At 47.1% G+C, this 18,712-nt stretch overlaps 2 protein-coding genes and 1 long non-coding RNA gene across 3 annotated transcripts in view; 2 read left to right on the forward strand and 1 right to left on the reverse strand.

The window, feature by feature from the left end:
• The window catches only part of LOC144174516 (phosphate-regulating neutral endopeptidase PHEX-like), a 190,251-nt gene that overhangs the window by 29,173 nt on the left and 142,366 nt on the right, over positions 1 to 18,712 (reverse strand). The gene's annotated exons all lie outside the window — the stretch shown is intronic.
• On the forward strand, positions 546 to 2,548 carry LOC144174508 (elongation factor 1-alpha). The gene is made up of 4 exons (XM_077703245.1): positions 546 to 745; positions 902 to 1,081; positions 1,182 to 2,022; positions 2,091 to 2,548. Exons 1-4 carry the CDS (start codon positions 602 to 604, stop codon positions 2,312 to 2,314), a joined length of 1,389 nt encoding a protein of 462 aa, XP_077559371.1. The 5' UTR covers positions 546 to 601; the 3' UTR covers positions 2,315 to 2,548.
• On the forward strand, positions 4,544 to 13,086 carry LOC144174511 (uncharacterized). The gene is made up of 2 exons (XR_013323489.1): positions 4,544 to 6,340; positions 12,878 to 13,086. It is a non-coding gene; the product is annotated as an uncharacterized LOC144174511 (long non-coding RNA).

The raw sequence follows: 18,712 nt of genomic DNA on the forward strand, positions 1-18,712 counted from the left end.
ATATATAGCACGTGACCCGCCGCCTTCATTCCTCTTCGCTCTCCGTCGGTTGTATTGGTGAGTTGCGGCTCCTCTTTATCCGTGGTATTCGGGTGTTGGCAAGTGTCATCGGTGAGAAATATCGCGTGAATTTTGCTATCTGGTCACCCCTACGGCTGTGTTCAAAAGTATTTTTCTATCAGCAATGAGTTTTTGTATCAAATTAAGGCGAAGTAGTTCGCGGGGTGGCCGGTGAATTAAGTCGATCATGGCGCACTGATATGCCTTGTGGTTTCGTGCCGGTTGCCTAGCTTCCGTGTTGTGCGGTTTTCGTTTAGCATACATAGCGTGTCGGGAAACGCATAATTACCTTGTTTAACTTTACGGTTACCAGTTCTTGTTAATTGGCTTGTTTTGACGCCTCGTGGTAATGAAACCTAGGGTCGCCATTTTGGCCGCACGCCATTCCGACGTGCTTTTGTCTAGAACCGGCAAGTGTTGCGGGGTGTGGGTTGCTCGCTTACGGCCAGTAATGATTCATTGACTACTCGTTTACACCCCTGTCGGCTGCTGCCGCCGCTCTCGTTTGTTCTTTCAGACAGGGACACGCAAAACCGCGACCATGGGAAAGGAAAAGACCCACATTAACATCGTCGTCATCGGCCACGTCGATTCCGGAAAGTCTACGACTACCGGACACCTGATCTACAAATGCGGTGGCATTGACAAGCGTACCATTGAGAAGTTCGAGAAGGAAGCCCAGGAGGTCGGTGACTCGTTCTGTTCCTTTTAATGCCCCCTAACCCTTGCACTGGCGCCGCAGTAGGCGTCTTGTGTTCGCCATATTGCTCGGAGCGCCGGCCGGCATGGCTGGGCCGGCACTTAACGCGACGCCGGTGGGGCCCTTTTTTGACTTGCGCAGATGGGCAAGGGCTCCTTCAAGTACGCCTGGGTGCTGGACAAGCTCAAGGCGGAGCGTGAGCGTGGTATCACCATCGATATCACTCTCTGGAAGTTCGAGACCCCCAAGTACTACGTGACTGTCATCGACGCTCCTGGCCATCGTGATTTCATCAAGAACATGATCACCGGAACCTCCCAGGTTGGTTTTCCCGTTGCCTCTTCTAGTTTCGCTTTGGTGTCTTGGCGCGTCTTACGCGTATCAGTGCTGACGTTTTGCTCTTCGTGCCGTGTTTGTGCAGGCTGACTGTGCTGTGCTGATTGTGGCCGCCGGTACTGGCGAGTTCGAGGCTGGTATCTCCAAGAACGGCCAGACCAGGGAGCACGCGCTGCTGGCTTACACCCTGGGTGTGAAGCAGATGATTGTCGGCGTGAACAAGATGGACACGACGGAGCCGCCATTCTCCCAGAACCGTTTCGAGGAAATCCAGAAGGAAGTGTCTGCCTACATCAAGAAGATTGGTTACAACCCGGCCACCGTTCCCTTCGTGCCCATCTCTGGCTGGAACGGCGACAACATGCTTGAGCCCAGCACGAACATGCCCTGGTACAAGGGGTGGGCCATCGAGCGCAAGTCTGGCAAGTCTGAGGGCAAGACCCTTCTGCAGGCCCTGGATGCCATGGAGCCCCCGACCCGGCCTACGGACAAGCCTCTGCGACTTCCCCTGCAGGACGTCTACAAGATTGGAGGCATTGGCACGGTGCCCGTGGGCCGAGTGGAGACTGGCGTCCTCAAGCCTGGCACTGTTGTCACCTTTGCCCCGGCCAACCTGACCACTGAGGTCAAGTCTGTGGAGATGCACCACGAGGCTCTGACCGAGGCTGTGCCTGGTGACAACGTGGGCTTCAACGTCAAGAACGTGTCTGTGAAGGAGCTGCGTCGTGGGTACGTGTGTGGAGACTCCAAGGACACCCCGCCTAAGGCCACCGAGGAGTTCACCGCCCAGGTTATTGTGCTGAACCATCCTGGCCAGATCTCCAACGGCTACACCCCTGTGCTGGACTGCCACACAGCTCACATTGCCTGCAAGTTCCGTGAGATCAAGGAGAAGTGTGACCGTCGTTCTGGCAAGAAGCTGGAAGGTAGAGTATGCCGAGCTTTCTTGCTGGTCGACTTGGAGCCTGACTGTTTTTTGCCTTCTCTTTTGCAGACAACCCTAAGTTCATCAAGTCTGGAGATGCTGCCATCATCGATCTGGTGCCCTCCAAGCCCATGTGCGTGGAGACCTTCACCGACTTCCCGCCCCTGGGTCGCTTCGCTGTCCGCGACATGAGGCAAACGGTGGCTGTGGGCGTCATCAAGTCTGTGAAGCCCAAGGAGGCGTCTGGTGGCAAGGTCACCAAGGCTGCTGAGAAGGCCCAGAAGAAGAAATAACTATGGCTGCTTGGCAGGGCCCCGGAAGAGCAGCAGCACGCATGCTGGCCCCCAGCTGGGAAACGCCTCCTGGCTCACTTTTTGGTTACCCTGTTTCTCAACCTTTGGTTGCTGTGTCAATGTCACCGCAAAGAGTTCAGGAGGAAAAAAGTCTGCCCCTACCTGTTGAGATGTTGTCATTGGGTGTTTCTATTTTAAAAGTGACGCAAATAAAGCCAAGCTGTACCACCCGGATGCAGGTCCACTTGTCTCATTCTGTTGGCAGTGAGCATTTGCTTGCTGCTAGCCTGCCATTGAATCGGCTTTTTTCTGTTTTCTTTTGAAAGTGGTTCCTGGGGTTCGAAGGGCTACTTGGAACATCAGTAGTCTTAAGCAAGCAGTGTAACTCAAACTTCTATGCAGGTGAAAGATTGACTTGCATGGTTCAAGTCCCTGATTTAGTGAATTGTTTACATACCTCCAGTGGTTCTGTTGGGGGTTTGACCCACTTCATGTAGGTGAAAGCAGCTTGGGGGCAGATTTCCCATTTTGCATACCAAGATTGCTCCAGCAGTAAATACTGGTGAGTAGGCTTTCCAAAGAAAGAGGAATGAACTCTTATGAAAAAAAAAAAAAGGGGGGCACTGGAGGCATTTTTTAAAACCTGCACTGGTGCAAGCATTGACCAGCTCAGTACCAGAGCAACAGCAAGGCCCTGGACTTTGGGAGGCTGAGCACTTCGTGGTGTGCACTAAGTTTATTCCTCCTCCACCCTGTGCAGCATGTGTTCATTTTTCTTTTCTTTTTTTTTTTTTACTAATGAATATCCCCAGTAGCACTCGGCACTGGTCTACACTAATCTGCACCAGTTCAGGTAAAAAAAAATTCCCCTACTGCTGCCGAGCCGCTTGAGGCTCTCTATGGAATGGAGTAATTGCTCCCTATGATTATCCAATGATATGGCGGGGGATCGGCCAGAAAAGGGCACAAGCGAAATAGAGAGTGGAAGAGTAGTTCAAGCAAAACAGAAAATGAGTACTAGCTGATTAAAAAGACCTTTAAAACTGCGTAACAACGAAAAAACTGTTACGTCATTTGTCGGCGACGTCACGGCACACGTGATCTCCCGTCTGCGCGCTTGTTTCACATCCGTATAGGGGGAGAAATGGCTGGGAACGCTGATTGGTCAATGTGTGTGACGTCATTAAAATATGCATGACGTCATTATTTTTTTGGCGCTAGATTTGTTTGTTTAGTTGTTGTTTCTCCCCAGAAATTTTTCCCTAGTCTTTGGTAAAGCGCTAGAATGCCTCCCTAGTCTGCCTAGTCGGCCTAGTCCCCGCGCTTGGCCAAAATGGCGGAAAGCTCTTGCTTTTCAAGCGGGTTCTTTGTGTTGAGATTGCAGAAGTTAGCTACTGAAGGGAAAATGTGTTAAAGACATGCATATACCTTAAAATTCGACCGATGCAATCATCGCTTTCACGCACAAGAAGAATCTGGTTATTCATCATGGTGTGGTGTGTTGAGTTTCAGCACACTGTAGATGCCACTGCCCGCAGTAAAAAAGGTGAGGCATCCATGTGCTCTGTTATTAGTGCTCGGTTATTTTTATTTTGGCCTTCTTGTTTACTTTAAACATTCCTTTTACGTGAACTTTTGGGTCCGGTTGTTTTTCTTTTGCAGAAGGTGCACGCTCCACGTGCGTCATTCCATGAACTCAGTGTGTTCAGGGGAAAAAAAAGGGAGATAAAACAAGTGACAGATTTGTTCGTGGAGCGATCGCATTGTATTCCATATTTTTCCTGCGTGGCGTGTGCAGGTATTGTTGCGCCTGTGCACTGAAATGACGACCGTCCCTGTGGAAATGACGATCACCCCCTTTGTCCACCCTGTTCAGAGCCTCAACCTTAGCAGCAAGGCGTACTTTCTAATAACATTTCGAGACCGCTTCCAACATTCCACAAATAATAAGCTTAAGCGCTTGCCTATCGTGAAATTCCTGATAGCAGATTGAAATGTTGTGTTGACATGGGCAGTGCATGCTTTAACGGCGGCGTGAATCACGAAAAATGGGTTTAGATTGCGATGTGGTGTGGCTACGCAGCGCAAGTGTGAAGGCCCGTTCGCACTTGCGACTGGAGCGATAGAAGCGACGCGATTGCTGTCCGCGGCGACAAAAATTGGTCGAGACCAAACGAACAAGGAAAGCGGCAGAAATCTCGTCGCTTCTACCGCTCCAGTCGTAAGTGTGAACCACTTGCGACTGGAAAGAAACATATGTAGGTCATGTAATTGTCCTGTATTTCCCATGAAATACTCTGTGTTTGATGCCTAATAAAATAAGCTGTATCCAAAAGCTGAACCTAATCGGCGGGGGCTTACAGCGAATGTATGACACGCTTCTATTTTTGTGCGCCTTCGGAAAACCCTGTTGCAGTAGACTATTACTTGTGGCTTCGCCGGAATGTTTTTTGTTGTTGTTTTACTCACAGAGCCTGCCTGACAGTACATCCGCCAGGTGGTAAGTGCGAGGCTCCTACAAAGTAAGGCAAGAGCAACTCGCAAGCCTTGCCTAATTACCTGGCATAGCACAAAATCTGATATGGCTGCGGCAATTCTCATTGCATCCGTGATAATCCCTTGTATAAATTTTTCGCGGCAGTTGTTTCTCGTTAGCCGACTGGGGTCCGCATGACAACCTGCCAGTAAATTTCTTTTGAACCCACTCTTCCGGCATCCATGAAAATTCCTTTTTAAAATTTCAGTCGGCTCCCGTTTGCTGTCTACAGAGATGTTTTTTCCACCAGCAAGACAGATAGATCTGCGCTGCTTTATGCACAAGCGATAAAACTATATGTTTCAATGGAGCCAGGCATACATCGCATTTTGTGATAATGTGCTCAGGCAGCCCGGACATGGGCCGCTTTAAATAAAGTTTGATCGCTCTCTCTCAGGCAAGCCGAACAACAAAGTGCATAGTGAAACTAGTAAGGCTTGAGCCTGGAGATTAGCTATGTTATGGCTAGCAAGAAATGAGCAACCGCGGTTAAATGTAACAAAAACGTTTTCAAGGAGGGACTTGCAATAATTTATGTGCACGCCGCCATTATTGCTGCTCACGAACTTCATGCCCCCATGGATGCAGCACTAACGTATCTGGTAATACTTCAGGGTCTTGGGCATCTTGCTATCAATCTTTACATCACGCTTTTTCACTCCTGTGATAGTTCTAGTGTCTCTCTTCCAAAGCTGCACGTGGTTTGCAGCGCGGTATGCAGACATTTTTGCCATGAGCTCATCAAATGTGGCAACCAATGGAAAGTACCTCGTGGCCAGTTTCCTTCATTCCTTGCGATGGAGCACGTTGGTTGTGGCATCAGTCCTTAATTGAGGTGGTGTGGTGGAGCACTGAACGAGTGCAGGTGGATGCGCAGCTACTGCAGAGGAGGCCTCCCCCTTTGGCGCGCTGCAGCCAGTCGATGTGGCCCAGGGCCTGCTGCTCTACCGCCATCCCAATTGTCCACACCCCCGCCTTGGCCAGCGTCTTGTGGCACTGTGAGCTCCAAAGCAGGCACGGGCGCCTTTGCGGCAGTCACCCTCCAACTGCCACCAATTTGGTTTCGGCAAGGTGACCAGCGGCAGCGCACACATCAGCAGCCCTACAGCCAAAGGCTGTCTGTTGGGAGCAGCCACAGTCTTGGGCGGCCACCTTACTCACAGCCGAGGTGGCCATCCGGTCCTGGCACGGAGCTGCTTGGCGGCCTGGCAGAAGCCATCTCGGTGGTCCAGCATGAGCACCAGGTAGCGCACCCTGGTCTTCCACCCGAGCTGCTCGCTGTCAATTTGCAGGCATGTGACCCTGCAGCAGGCCTGGGTGTCCCAGTGAACAAGCATCGCCTCCATCTCGGTGCCCGACAGCTGCAGGCTGACATTGGCGAGCTTGGCCCGCACTGCATCCGGGGGTGCCTGCAGCTGCAGAACGACGCCTCGGCAGCCCGCCATGGGGCCTAGTGCCTACAGGGCTGCGGCTGCGGCGTACACAGACAGGTACACCCTGTGCGCCCTTCTACTATGCAGGCCGTCTGATAGTGCCACTGTGACCATGTTGAAGAGTAAGGGGCTGACGACTGTGCCCTACAGGGTGCCCACATCCACTGGTTGAGGCACCGACAGGGCGTTGCCTACCTGCCTTTGTGCCATGAGGCCCGTCACGAACGCCTCGACGGAGCCCCGCAGCTTGTCCGCAATGCCGGCCTCCTTTATGGCCAGGGAGATGACAGGGTGCTGGAGGTTGTTGAAGGCACCCTTTATTCCCCCCCCCCCTGATAGAAAAAAAAAGCGTGGAAGTTTGCAAGCGCCCTTAACCCTTTGAGGGTCGAATTTTTTTTAAAGAACTTTCCCTGGTGGTCAAATTAGTTTATTGCGGATTTGGAATGTACAAAATGTCTAAAGTCATGATTAAATGGTAAAAAATTATCAGGAACAGTATTTTGGGGTCAGCATCACTTAGAACTGAAAAATGTTCAATAGTATTTCAGAGTGTGGTATTCCTTGAAACACGGGTCTATGCACAGTGCCTTATTGAAGTCTGCACACATACAGCGCATGTCCGAAAATGAGCTGTCTTCTTCCGAGGAAAGGCTGTCTTCCGATTCAGATTCGGTGAAAGGAGTAAACTCAGAGTCAGAAGAGTCATCGCGGTCGGTGTCATCAGAGCGGGCAGTTCGTTGGGCCATATCGCTGCTTTGCCGTGCGTCTGAAGAACTCGAAGGCAACCCAGTAAACGAGGAGAGCGAGAAAACGCCGGTGATAAACAAGCTGATAGCAGCGCCAATATAGATAGAAATCAACTTCCGCCGCCCCCACAATGGAGTCTCCGATTAGGTTACTTCAGTTCCAAGCAAGGAGGGCAAGAATACCTAGTGAGCGTGGGTAATAAACAAGATAAGAGCAGCGCCAATATAGATCGAAATCAACTTCCGCCGCCCCTGATAGCGAGCGTCAATCAAGTTTCGCGCGCCTCCGATGCGATCACGTGGCGAAACTGAAACCACGAAACGCGTTAACACGTACAGACGCCGTAACGCGCTGAAGCCAGAGAGTTCTGTTTTTCACCGCAAGAAGGTAGCACAATCAAATTTCAAACACTTCTTGTAAGTCCCAGGAGGTGGCAGCACCTCCCAGGGAGCATGCATCGTTAATATGGCGCGAAATTTCAAACGGATGCTCGAAATCGTACCCGTACGGCAAAGACCTTGCGGGACGGAAAACCACCGCAGTACACGTATGGCAAAAACCCTCAAAGGGTTAAAGGCTATGAAGATAAAATACATGTTTGGTTCATTAAAAAGACTTTCTTGTCTCGATAACAATGATATCAGTCTTACAGCAAACTTCGAAGGAATTATCGATATATTAAATTAAACATTTGAAGCAATGGCGAATCCCCGCCCACTTTCCGGCGGCGATTTCACTATGACAGCACAGGATCTTGTTGGATGATTGGTGCCCAACGACCTAAGTCATCGCCAAGGAATATGATTGCGTGATTTTTGAGGGGCCTTCATTGATCTTATCATTTGATCTTATCACGCGCAAGAACAGCGCTGTTAAGGGCGAAAATTACATGAACCTGGCAATATTAGTCCACACGCAAAGCGGAATAATTCAGCCATCGGCATTTGTTAAGTCATGCCAGTTTAAATTTGCGCTTCTGTTTTGTGTCTCATCGGGGCGGAGAAGCTTGTGCTTTTGTAACATAATGAATCTGGTTGACATTTCTGCACAACCCAACTTAGAGTCTGCTGTAATGAGCTTGGTGTTCTCAAGTAGTTGCATTCCTAGCGGTCACGTTTTCAATGCTTCGTGCATAAATGCCCTATAATCTGCCTGAAGGCGTGTACTATCAAGCTATACCTTTTCTGGAGCAGCCACCCCCTTTAGTTACCACTCCCAGATGAGGTAGAGCAAGTCACTGCAAAGTTCGCCATTCAATGCTGTATCGAACTTTATATTTAGCAAGAAAAAATAACGCAAATACGGCGATGTCTGACCATACTCTTGCGGGCAGGCATGTTCTGTGCAAGCTGAGCAAAATATTGCTACGTTTTGAATTTTGTCGTGAGATCTGATGAAAGAGTTATAATGCGGTCCTACCATTTTGGTTTCAAACTTTAGTGAAAGGACATACTTTTTTAGCTGACGCGTGCGCTGCCATTTTTCAGCCGAGTACACACTGCTGGTTTTAAAGCTAAACGATAAAAAAAGTATTTGCAGTTCATGAGCATGGGCGGTTCTGGAATGTATAGGGCGCACAGAAGTTTTGTAGTTTTCGTTGCAGACGCGGGAAATGGAAATTATGTTTGAAATCTTCTTTGTCCACCAGAAAACGGAGGATTGGGCAGCTGTGCAGAGCCAGCATGACCTTCGGGCATGGTGCGATGCCCGAAACAAGTCAGCATTTTGTTTCCCGGAGTGCACCAAGAAAACATGCGTATTGGCATGGCCCCGCATACAGAAAGACCAAAGACTACCATGCTTTAGCATGAAGTGGACAGTAATGACGCAGTTAAACTATTTCCTTGGTTGACAGCGACCGTTATGTTCAAACTAAAGCATGGTTTCAGGCTACAACAGGATAGATTTGTTTCCCGGAGTGCACCAAGAAAACATGCGTATTGGCATGGCCCCGCATACAGAAAGACCAAAGACTACCATGCTTTAGCATGAAGCGGACAGTAATGACGCAGTTAAACTATTTCCTTGGTTGACAGCGACCGTGATGTTCAAACTAAAGCATGGTTTCAGGCTACAACAGGATAGATTTGTTTCCCGGAGTGCACCAAGAAAACATGCGTATTGGCATGGCCCCGCATACAGAAAGACCAAAGACTACCATGCTTTAGCATGAAGCGGACAGTAATGACGCAGTTAAACTATTTCCTTGGTTGACAGCGACCGTGATGTTCAAACTAAAGCATGGTTTCAGGCTACGACAGAATAGATTGGCTAAAAATTGCAAAGTTGTTTACCGTGATAATTCCTTGGTTATTTCGGTTACTTAAGAAATACTGACGATTGCTCAAAATGTGCTTCATGCAACATTTTAGAATGTATCAGTTGTGGATCCGGGAAGAATCACATTGGCGCGCACCCGTATGTGAGTGTGTGTGTGTGTGCGCGCGCATCGAGGGGGGGGGGGGGGGTGAGGGGAGGAGGCTGGCGGAGGTGTGCTGGTGCTCTTGAGAGGGCCTGTTGTATGTGGCCGTTTATTTAATTAGGAAATTCTGTTGTCATGCACGACCGATTGAGCCTTGAAAGAACGATAGTCCTGCGCCCACAGAACATCAAAGGCCTGGAAGCATTAAAGGAAAATTCTACCAGAAAGGCACCCCCCCTACCCAGCGATGGGAGATCTTGATGTCCAGCCCCGACCTGTCGACGCAGCAAGAGCTCGCGTCCAGGGGCCAGGAGCTATTGGACTCATATGGGACTCGTGAATAGGGTTCCACCCCGTCTGACGCCTGCGAGCGTCACCTGAAATGGGCTCAGCGAAAGTTGTTTCTCTCTCTCTCTAAGCTCTTCTTTGCCACCAGTACGAAAGTCCTTCACTTGCGCTGCGCACACTGCTATGGTTTTAAAATTGGGTGTAGCAGTGGATTGCAGCCAGAACAAATATATATTTCATTCTTCATGTACTGATGCTACGCTGTCCCGATACACTCTGAGTAATCCTCTCCAACTTCGTGCATAATAAAATATTTGGGCCTTTACAGGAGTTGAATTTACATTTTCCCTCATTAAAAGTCACCTATCCGCTCCACCGTGGGTGCATTCAATTACCAATTCAAACGCAAATACTGCATTCGGAATAAAACAAGATAGACATTTTTTAGCTCGGAGACACAAGGTACTGTGGCATCGTGTAAATATTACGAAGTGAATATTTAAATATCAAAGAATGCATAATTGATCTGCACCGCACAACTTAACGTACAATGCAACCTCCATCGTCAAAAGACATCAGTGATCATGTAAGGATTAGTGACTGGAAGAAAATGACTTACTATTTGATATCGCCGTTGTGACTCCGGCCCCTGAATATACACTGCTCTGGGCAGCCGAATATGGCTATCTGATCGTTGTTACTGTCGCTGATGATTGATTGATTGATTGTACGGTTTTAACGCGCCGACGCAACGCAGGCGATGAGGCGCGCCGTAGTAGAGGGCTCCGGATTAATTTTGACCACCTGGGGATCTTTAACGTGCGCCGAAATCTCGTACACACGGGCGTTTTTGCTTTTTGCCTCCATCAGAAAAGCGGCCGCCGCGGCCGGGAATCGAACCCGCGACCTCGTGCTCAGTAGCGCAACGCCTTAGCCACTGAGCCACCGCGGCGGGTATTGTTACTGTTACTGTCGCGACGCCGTCTGCCTGTGGCAGGGCTGGTGACCGTCGTGCCTTCACATTTAGGATAAAGTCTGGAACTGGCTCGGGGAGCCGCAGCACGCCCTTTTGTCGACCCGCTGTTTTGCAGTTTCCTAGGTTAGGGGAGAATACCGCCGAACAAATCTGCCTAATCGCGGGGGGTGAAATTGACCGTCGCAACATCGCCGTCGGAAGGGGACAACACTCATTGCGCGCAATCTGAGCCCACTCCAAAAAAACCCTCCGGGCCTCCACAGAAACGTGAAAAAGGAAGAATGAAGGGCTGACGCAAGGAAGAGGGGCGTACCTTGCGGTGTGTCTCAATCGCAAAGGCCCTCTGCCCGCGCATGGCATTCATTCAGCTGGTGAAATGGGTGAAACTGCACGTTTCACCCATTACGTAGCCCATCGCATTCTTCAGTTACCTTGCACGAGTCTTGAATGTGTGCCCATGGCCACTTGATCTCCCCCTTTCTAGGAGAGGGAGCAGCCGTGATCAGCCACTGCCGCTTGCACATTGTTCTGCTTAACATACAAAGATCGTCTGTTCCCGTTCGGGCCTGCATTGTACCAGTCTTCAACCATCAATGGCCGGCGGTCCCTCTTTTTTTCCGCCGCGAGTTAGTGCGGACCGTGGTGCAGACCACTCCATGCTTCCCCGGACGAGTCAATCTCCTCTGCTGAGAACAACTCAGCCAACCAATTATTCTCGGTCTCGCCGCATGTCTCCACAAAGGGATACAACGCATGCCTTTGGCGTCCCGTGCGCTGAGCTTACCCGAAGGCACCGTCGCTTTTGGAGCTGCACCCCTCCAAAATCATCCCTCAGCGGTTCGCACCCCTCAGGCGCTTCGTTTTGTCACGGCCGGACTCGGCTCCCTTCCATGCGAAGGGTAGACATGCACTTTCGTGGCATTTTCATAGCATTTCATGGAAAGTGCCATTAGTGGCACTTTCAAAAATATGCCGCTTTGTTCACAGGCGACGTACCAGGCATACAGGCAGCATGGCGATGGCCGGAAAAATTTCGGGGGGGGGGGGGGGGGGGCCTGAAGCCCGGTCAGCCCCCCCTCCCCCCTGGCTACGGCACTGCATCAAGTAGCACGAGGGCTGCCACCTGCCTGGTAGTCTGGGTGTGCTCTAGCTCTGTCATTACGTTGGCAATGGAGTTCATCGCAGCCTGGTGCTGCCGGAAGCCTGTGAGCTGCTCTGAGATGTACATGTACTCCATTTCGTGTGCATGCTGCCAAAAACTTTTGCCCTTGCAACAGCACTACGATTGGACTCGGCTTATCCACATCAAGTTGGTTTTTATCATTCTGAGTGCTTACCGGAGTAACTTCTTGCACAAGAAGTTATTGCAGTAAATCCCACCTTGAAAGCTTTTTTATCGTATGGCTTTACGTGTGGTTGCTCATATTTTACTAGCTGTAGCATAGCCAACCGTAACATATCCAGAGGGGTGAGCTGGGCGAGTTGGTATGTGTCATCTTAACAACAGCACGAAAAAGACTGGGACGAACGAAGCAGACAAGTCGAGTGATGATTCACAACTAGTTTTTTGTGGAATGTGCACTAAACATAAACCTTGGCATCAACAGAAGAAAAGAGATGGAACACATTCCACTCGAACGTACTTCCTTGCCCTTCTCCCCCCGCCCCCTCACATGACAAACACTGGTAGAGCCTTTTACTTGACACACATGATCCTTCAGCTATGGACCACTGCCGAGCTGATAACAGAGTTTCATAAAGGAGGAACATCAAGTTCCATGCCGCACTTGTGTTTGGCGGCATGTACTGGTTAAGAAGGCGAACTCTGTCACAAAGTACTGGCGATGTAACACAATCGCCTCCCAGTTTTCAAATGTTGCACGCTTCGATTATCTCTCGGCCTGTCTGCCTGGCACGTCTGGAAAGAAGTACACAAATGGGTCCCACCGTTGGTGTGCATCGTATACACGACTATTGAGCTCTTCTTACAGAAGGTGCTCTATGGGTCCACAATAGTACTGCATGAAACCTGCCCTGTTTCAGTGCCTTTTGTAGCAAAATTCCTTAGCAACCCATGCTGTTTCCTTGTCAATGAATGATAAGCTTGTCATTACAGAACACTTGTGGGTACCCTGTATTTTGTTTCCTTTCAACATTACAGGTTTGCAGCATGACGGGAAGGAGTGCAGAGACGCCTATGCTGCGATTGCTGGCGTTGTGCAAACAAGGGTGCAATGAACTATTGCCTGCAAGACTGCAAGAGGATGGCACTGCCTAAAGTTATTCTTTGTTAGAGTATAAATAAATTTCAAGGTCTGAACCCAATACCCATGTACCCTCAATAATAAAGTGTGTCCACATCTTTTGACAGCTGTGTCTGTTTACTTTTCATGCAAACCTGCAACCACTGAATATGTAGCCATGCATGCAAGCAAAAAAGAAACTACACTGAAAATGACTGTGACTAAAAGACGCATCCCGTTCCCATCAAGTGCAATTTTCAGTGCACTACCACTTCTAAACGTGCTGACTCCTGTTAATCATTTCAGTTTGCACCATGCTATAAATGGCTGGTCATACATGTGTTTAAGCGAAGTCCTGGGAACAAATAGAATTCTTTTATTCAATTTACAATTTCCTGTTGGCCTGAGTGGGAAAAAAAATACAAACCAACTGATTGGTATCAAAAAACCTGCGGTGTCCTTGGACGTATCCAACTGAAGAATGGTGTGCCACAAATGCGAAACTTCAAACAGAATTTTTTGCTTTTGAACACTGAATAGCATTATTGACAAATGGATTAAGTGAAAGTAACCTCGGCAGCAAAAATACGAACCTATTTTAGGAAAGATCGTCAACACATGGTCAGAAGTAGAGTTCATCGAAGAGTACAATTTCCCAGCATCCACTATGGCATTCCCTGTAGCCATTTCTAGTTTCAGCGTGTAAAACTACCTTGGCTTTTTTATCCGAAGACGGCAATCACATTTTTGCACACAATGGAAGATCAGTGCAGTTCATACTTGCATATGAAATGAGTGAGTATATATACTGTTCTCTTCATGCCTGACCAGAAGAAAAGTGCAATTTGCTTCACTTCAAAGTAGGGGCTTTAGTCTGAAATATTCTGAATGAGTGGAAGCTGAATTGTCACACAATTATAGTTTTACTGCAGCGTCACAGAAGAGTTTAGGTTGTCGAGAAAAATTGAAGCTCATCACTGCTGACTGAGGGCCATCTTTCAGGGAAACTTGCACAAATATTATGAGCTTCGTATCGTCTAAAGTCACACTAGTGTTTTCCTAGTTTCGCTATGCTGCTGCATTCTTCAGAAATAACACTTCCCTGCAGAAACGTCTTACTGTCATTGAGAATACCCCCATGATGGTGGTTATGGCCATCCTAAGAAATTGTAAGAATTTTTAAAGGAAACTCTGCAGCGTACCATTTTCTTTGGGACTTTACAAGGCAAATTATAAATTATGCCTTCTATATCAAGCAAATGCGTACTCAGAATATGTACAGATGCTGTGAGTAGCCGTACTGGGAACTGTATGCAAATAAAATATAAGGCATATTTTATGACTGCAGTTTCATAGCACATTCACCATGACTGGCTTCATAGGTCATGATCTCAATGTATATTTTACATCTGTGCAAAAGGAACGTAGTGCACTGAACACACTTAAAATCAATTCTAACTCGGTTAAAGTAACTCACTTAAAATCAACTCTACAGTTTACTTATATGTTCAAGGCAGTAAACCCCTGAGTTTATGTTCGGTTGATTGATCAGTTGATGGACTAACTGAAAGAAACTGAAAGTAACTCAGCAAAAAAGTGCGAACCTATTTCAGCAAAAGCATAATGCATCATGGTCAACAGTACAGTTGTCATCCAATACTGCGATATCTCTAGCACTTTACTGTGGCATGCCTCATAGCCTGTACCTGGCTTCATCGCATAAAACTCCCTTAGTTTGATCCCAAGACTGCGGTCACATTTTCATACGCGTTACCTGATAGTGCATGTCATCATACGTGAACATGTATTCATGTATTACGTACCTCAAATAAATGGTGTCTAAATAAGTAAACCTCTAAATAAAAGCAAAATATTGCAATAACTGTAGCATTGTTTAAATGTAATCTGGTAGCTTTCGTGGCACAGAGCATCTGTATCAGTTCCCTGTGAAGAGGGAAGCAATTTATGTTATTACATGTCTTATTTTTGGTAACACAGGGGGTTTGGTGCCTCGGTTTGCCTCCCCCCTCCACACTTTTTTTACTCACATCCATAGGTGACAGTGATCGATTTGCTGTGGTGAGAGACCCAGGTGGTTCCCTCCATAGAGCAGCAGCATTTGCACATAGCTGCCCTTGTCTGTAAATTAGCTAATTGAATCGTGGTGCTTTTAATCAAACTTATCTTACAAGGATTATAATATAGTCCTCCTTGCTATAAATTATTTGCATAGTTTTTGGTATGTATAGAGAATCGCATTTTGCTGACATCAGTGGGATAAACAGGATGAGGTAACAATCAATTACACATCCACAAAGCACACAGATTGTGCCTTAAACTGAATTAGCTTATAAAATAGCTAGCGAGAAGCATATATAGCACACTTTTTAAGTTGAAACTTCCTATTTAATCCACTCATGTTCAAACATAACGCCGAATGCAAGCTATGCAGGCTATGCAAGAGCTAAGCTAGCTCTTACCGTTTAGCATTTACACTTTATTTTTATCTGAGTAGAAGATTTTGGAGCTTTCTTTTTGCTGCAATTGTATTTGGTGCACTTGAGCCCCACGATGTGCATCATGGGACAAACTCTCGTATCATGATTTTAAGGAATATATGCGCAACCATGCATGTACGTTGGTAACTGAGGTATGTTTTGAAATGCTGATGTTTTGCCATCTGGCCCTTTTATCACGTTTTAATAGCGGTCGGTAGTACGGCTCATCTTTCGCCCCAAAAATAGAAGAATTATGCAGAACTGGGGCTTATTTTGCTGAGGCAATCGAATAAAATACAAAGCAAACACGTGCGCGCTCCGTGCTTGTTGACGAAAAGTCGGAAATGCTGATGAAAAGTGTCGTGTCAGCTCATAGGAACCCCAAAACTTGGAAAGCGATGTGCAGAGCACCCTTGACGCTCCTTTGGGGTGGGATGTATGCAGAAACGGAAATGTTATTATTCATTTTTTTGCGTTAGGCTTAAAACACGTGTGTTTACTCAGCGCCCCCAGTACCAGAGGCGATAGTTTATTTTTTTCACCTAATAGCTAGGAATGAAGGCGGTATTCTGTACACTGTTTATACCTCTCGAAATTACGATGCACGGCGACGACTGAAGGTCATCAGCTTCAAAATGAGTCAAGGAAGTTTAAACTGAACAAAGCAAACTCGATCATCCTGTCCAGACGCTTTTTGAACTTGTAAAAAGCTTGCATTGCACACCGCTAAGACGAGGGAGGACGGGGGGAGGCTAGGTTGGTGAGTTACAGTGTCATTACTAATACATTATAAGCGTCGCGAGCGATGAGCGAGCGATAGCTTCCGATCGATGCATTCGTGCACGAAGCGAAGCCGACTTTCTGGAAATCGGCGGGAGCGGTGGTTGTTGTATGCTACCAACTGTCCCTGTTCTCGGTTCATTCGATGTCCAAACTATTTAGGAGTCACTGGCTCTCCTTTCATCTAAAAATGGCTCCGTCTGGGAGTCCAGGCACCAGGTCAAACAAGCATCTGAACGACGTGGGTCCAAATTGGAACTAGTTTTGTTTTATATGGTCCCAGCAGATAGGTTTTGCTGGGGGATGACACCTGGCCCCTTAATTTTACAAATATTAGCTTTAGGAATTGTCATTCTCAGACAAAGCAGCCTAACTTTTTTACCAGCATTGTTAGCATATTTGCATTTTTTATTTCCCATATTCATTAGAAGTAATTCCAAACACTAGTTGATATTACGTTCCAGCCAGTTTGAGTTCAAACAGAAGGCACCGTTGCAGCGCTTACACAATAGGCAATTGAACAGCATTTGCGCACCTTGATTGTACTGTTAAACTTGCTCCACTTTCGTCAGAGTTTTTTTTTTTTTTATTGTGAATGATGCGGTCCCACAGCTGCAACCACTTGTGAAGGACCATAGGGCCATAACAATTGTATGATGAACTAGGTAGTAAAGATAAGAAATTGTAATATACAAAGGATAAAAAAAGGCAGGAAGTTAAGAAACATCTTTAGTTGGTGTGAGGTATACTACTACTCATTAACTTGGGGATCATAATTGAAGAGCAGGATCATGATGCTACGCTCATTTGGTGAACAGTGGTGTTTAACAATGATTTATCGTGTGATGAGTGGGATTCCCTTCTCAGCATCAAATAGGAAGAATCTGAGCCAGTTAATTGTTACATGTTGAATTCTACGACAGTCAGCCTGAAGACTCAGACAAAAGGAGAAAAAACAGAGCCGTGCACGGTGTTGCATGGTGCATATCATCCCTTCATTTCCTTGCCTTTTGTTTGTTATTCGAGGCTGACCATTGAAGAGTTGAACTGCTCCTCATGATGGACTTTGCATTTTACCCAACTCCTTGCTAGTATGATCAAGGAAGGAATTGAGGAGCAGGATCTTGCTTTTTGTGGTAAACAATGGTGCTTCGTCTTGTTCCTCACTTATGTGAAGAGTGGACTTCTCTTGATATTGCTCATCGGTAGCGTGAAGAACAGAATGAGCAGAGAGATCATGACCCTTCTCTTATGAGGCACAGAAATCATTCGGTGTGGAGTGCAATACTCATGTAAAGAATGGGATGATGCCCCTTCTGATTTGGTACCAAGAGATACATGCGGATGCAGAGGCATAAATTTAACCTTTTGATAAGTACGATACCCAGAAATGCTTCAGCATCACAAGAGAAAAGAAAAAAACAGCCTAAAGTTGTGCATGCTGCATTGAGACTAGGCGTTTCAGCCTCTTCGACTGTTTCAGCTGTCGATAGCTGTGTGAGAAGGCGTTGTTTTTTTAACCGGCAAACGATTTCACGGGGGAAGTTCCAGAATCAGCTGTATTGACTTGAAAGGATGTGAAAAACAGATGGGAAGATTCCTGTCTACGTGGCCAAAACTGGATTTCCTTTCACTTCTGTACTTGTTCATCCCTATACGGTGAAAGGGAGCCAAGCAAGAAAGCCATTCATTGATGGCTTAAGGGGTGCGTGACCCTTCTCGTAGACAGCAGTCATGGACAAAGTCTCCTCACAGTTCAAGATTCAGAAAGAAAAGAAATGCACGTAAAATGCATGTTCAATAACTTGAGGAAGAAAGCATCACATACTTGTGACATGAACAAAAATTAGAAGTCAATGTGCCTTCTCGTAATTCCTGTTCCCTCACTTTCACTCCTATAAAATAAAGTTTTGATTTGATAATTGAACTCAAGAAGCTCTAGTCAAAGAGCGTATATAGGTGTTTTACAACGCATATGTTGTATGTTTTATTGTCTGAGCACACCTAGAAGCAAACATCCAGCTTCAGTACTGCTTTCACGCTTGAAGGCACAGTTGACTCCCAATAATACGAAGTCCACAGGGACCACAATTCAATCGAACAAAATGCAGCTGAACAGCATTGTCATTAGTCCGCAACTCGTTCTCTTTTTCATTTCGTTCAGAATCTTGACTTTTGTTGTGAAGTCGAGCTTATATGTCATGGGTTGTCGTGATAGTGCAGACTTATCGCTAAAATCAAAGCCTCAAATGTTCACCTAACTGCTCACAAAGTGCTGTGAGAAACAAAGAAGGTTGAGGGCCTCACAAGAGATGTGAACATTGGCGCGAGTCTCAACTAGCCTGCTGCTTTATCAGCAGTGCACTACCTTAGTTGTGATGGCACCGACATCAGTAGAGAACAATTAGGGCGCTGTTTCGACACTTGAAAATGGTTTTATATCGAGAAATGACAGTCACCTTGATGTTTCTATTC

The sequence above is a fragment of the Haemaphysalis longicornis genome, unplaced genomic scaffold, assembly GCF_048455015.1.
Source record: "Haemaphysalis longicornis isolate Haplotype H1 unplaced genomic scaffold, Haemaphysalis longicornis Haplotype H1 scaffold_3, whole genome shotgun sequence".
NCBI classification, from domain to species: domain Eukaryota; kingdom Metazoa; phylum Arthropoda; class Arachnida; order Ixodida; family Ixodidae; genus Haemaphysalis; species Haemaphysalis longicornis.

What these genes read in the sequence shown, in the direction of transcription:
- LOC144174508 (XM_077703245.1), top strand. Translation starts at nt 602, where the DNA reads ATGGGAAAGGAAAAGACCCACATTAACATCGTCGTCATCGGCCACGTC. An exon ending in TGATCACCGGAACCTCCCAG is followed by an intron (nt 1,082 to 1,181) that starts GTTGGTTTTCCC and finishes GTGTTTGTGCAG; the next exon opens with GCTGACTGTGCTGTGCTGAT. An exon ending in TTCTGGCAAGAAGCTGGAAG is followed by an intron (nt 2,023 to 2,090) that starts GTAGAGTATGCC and finishes TCTCTTTTGCAG; the next exon opens with ACAACCCTAAGTTCATCAAG.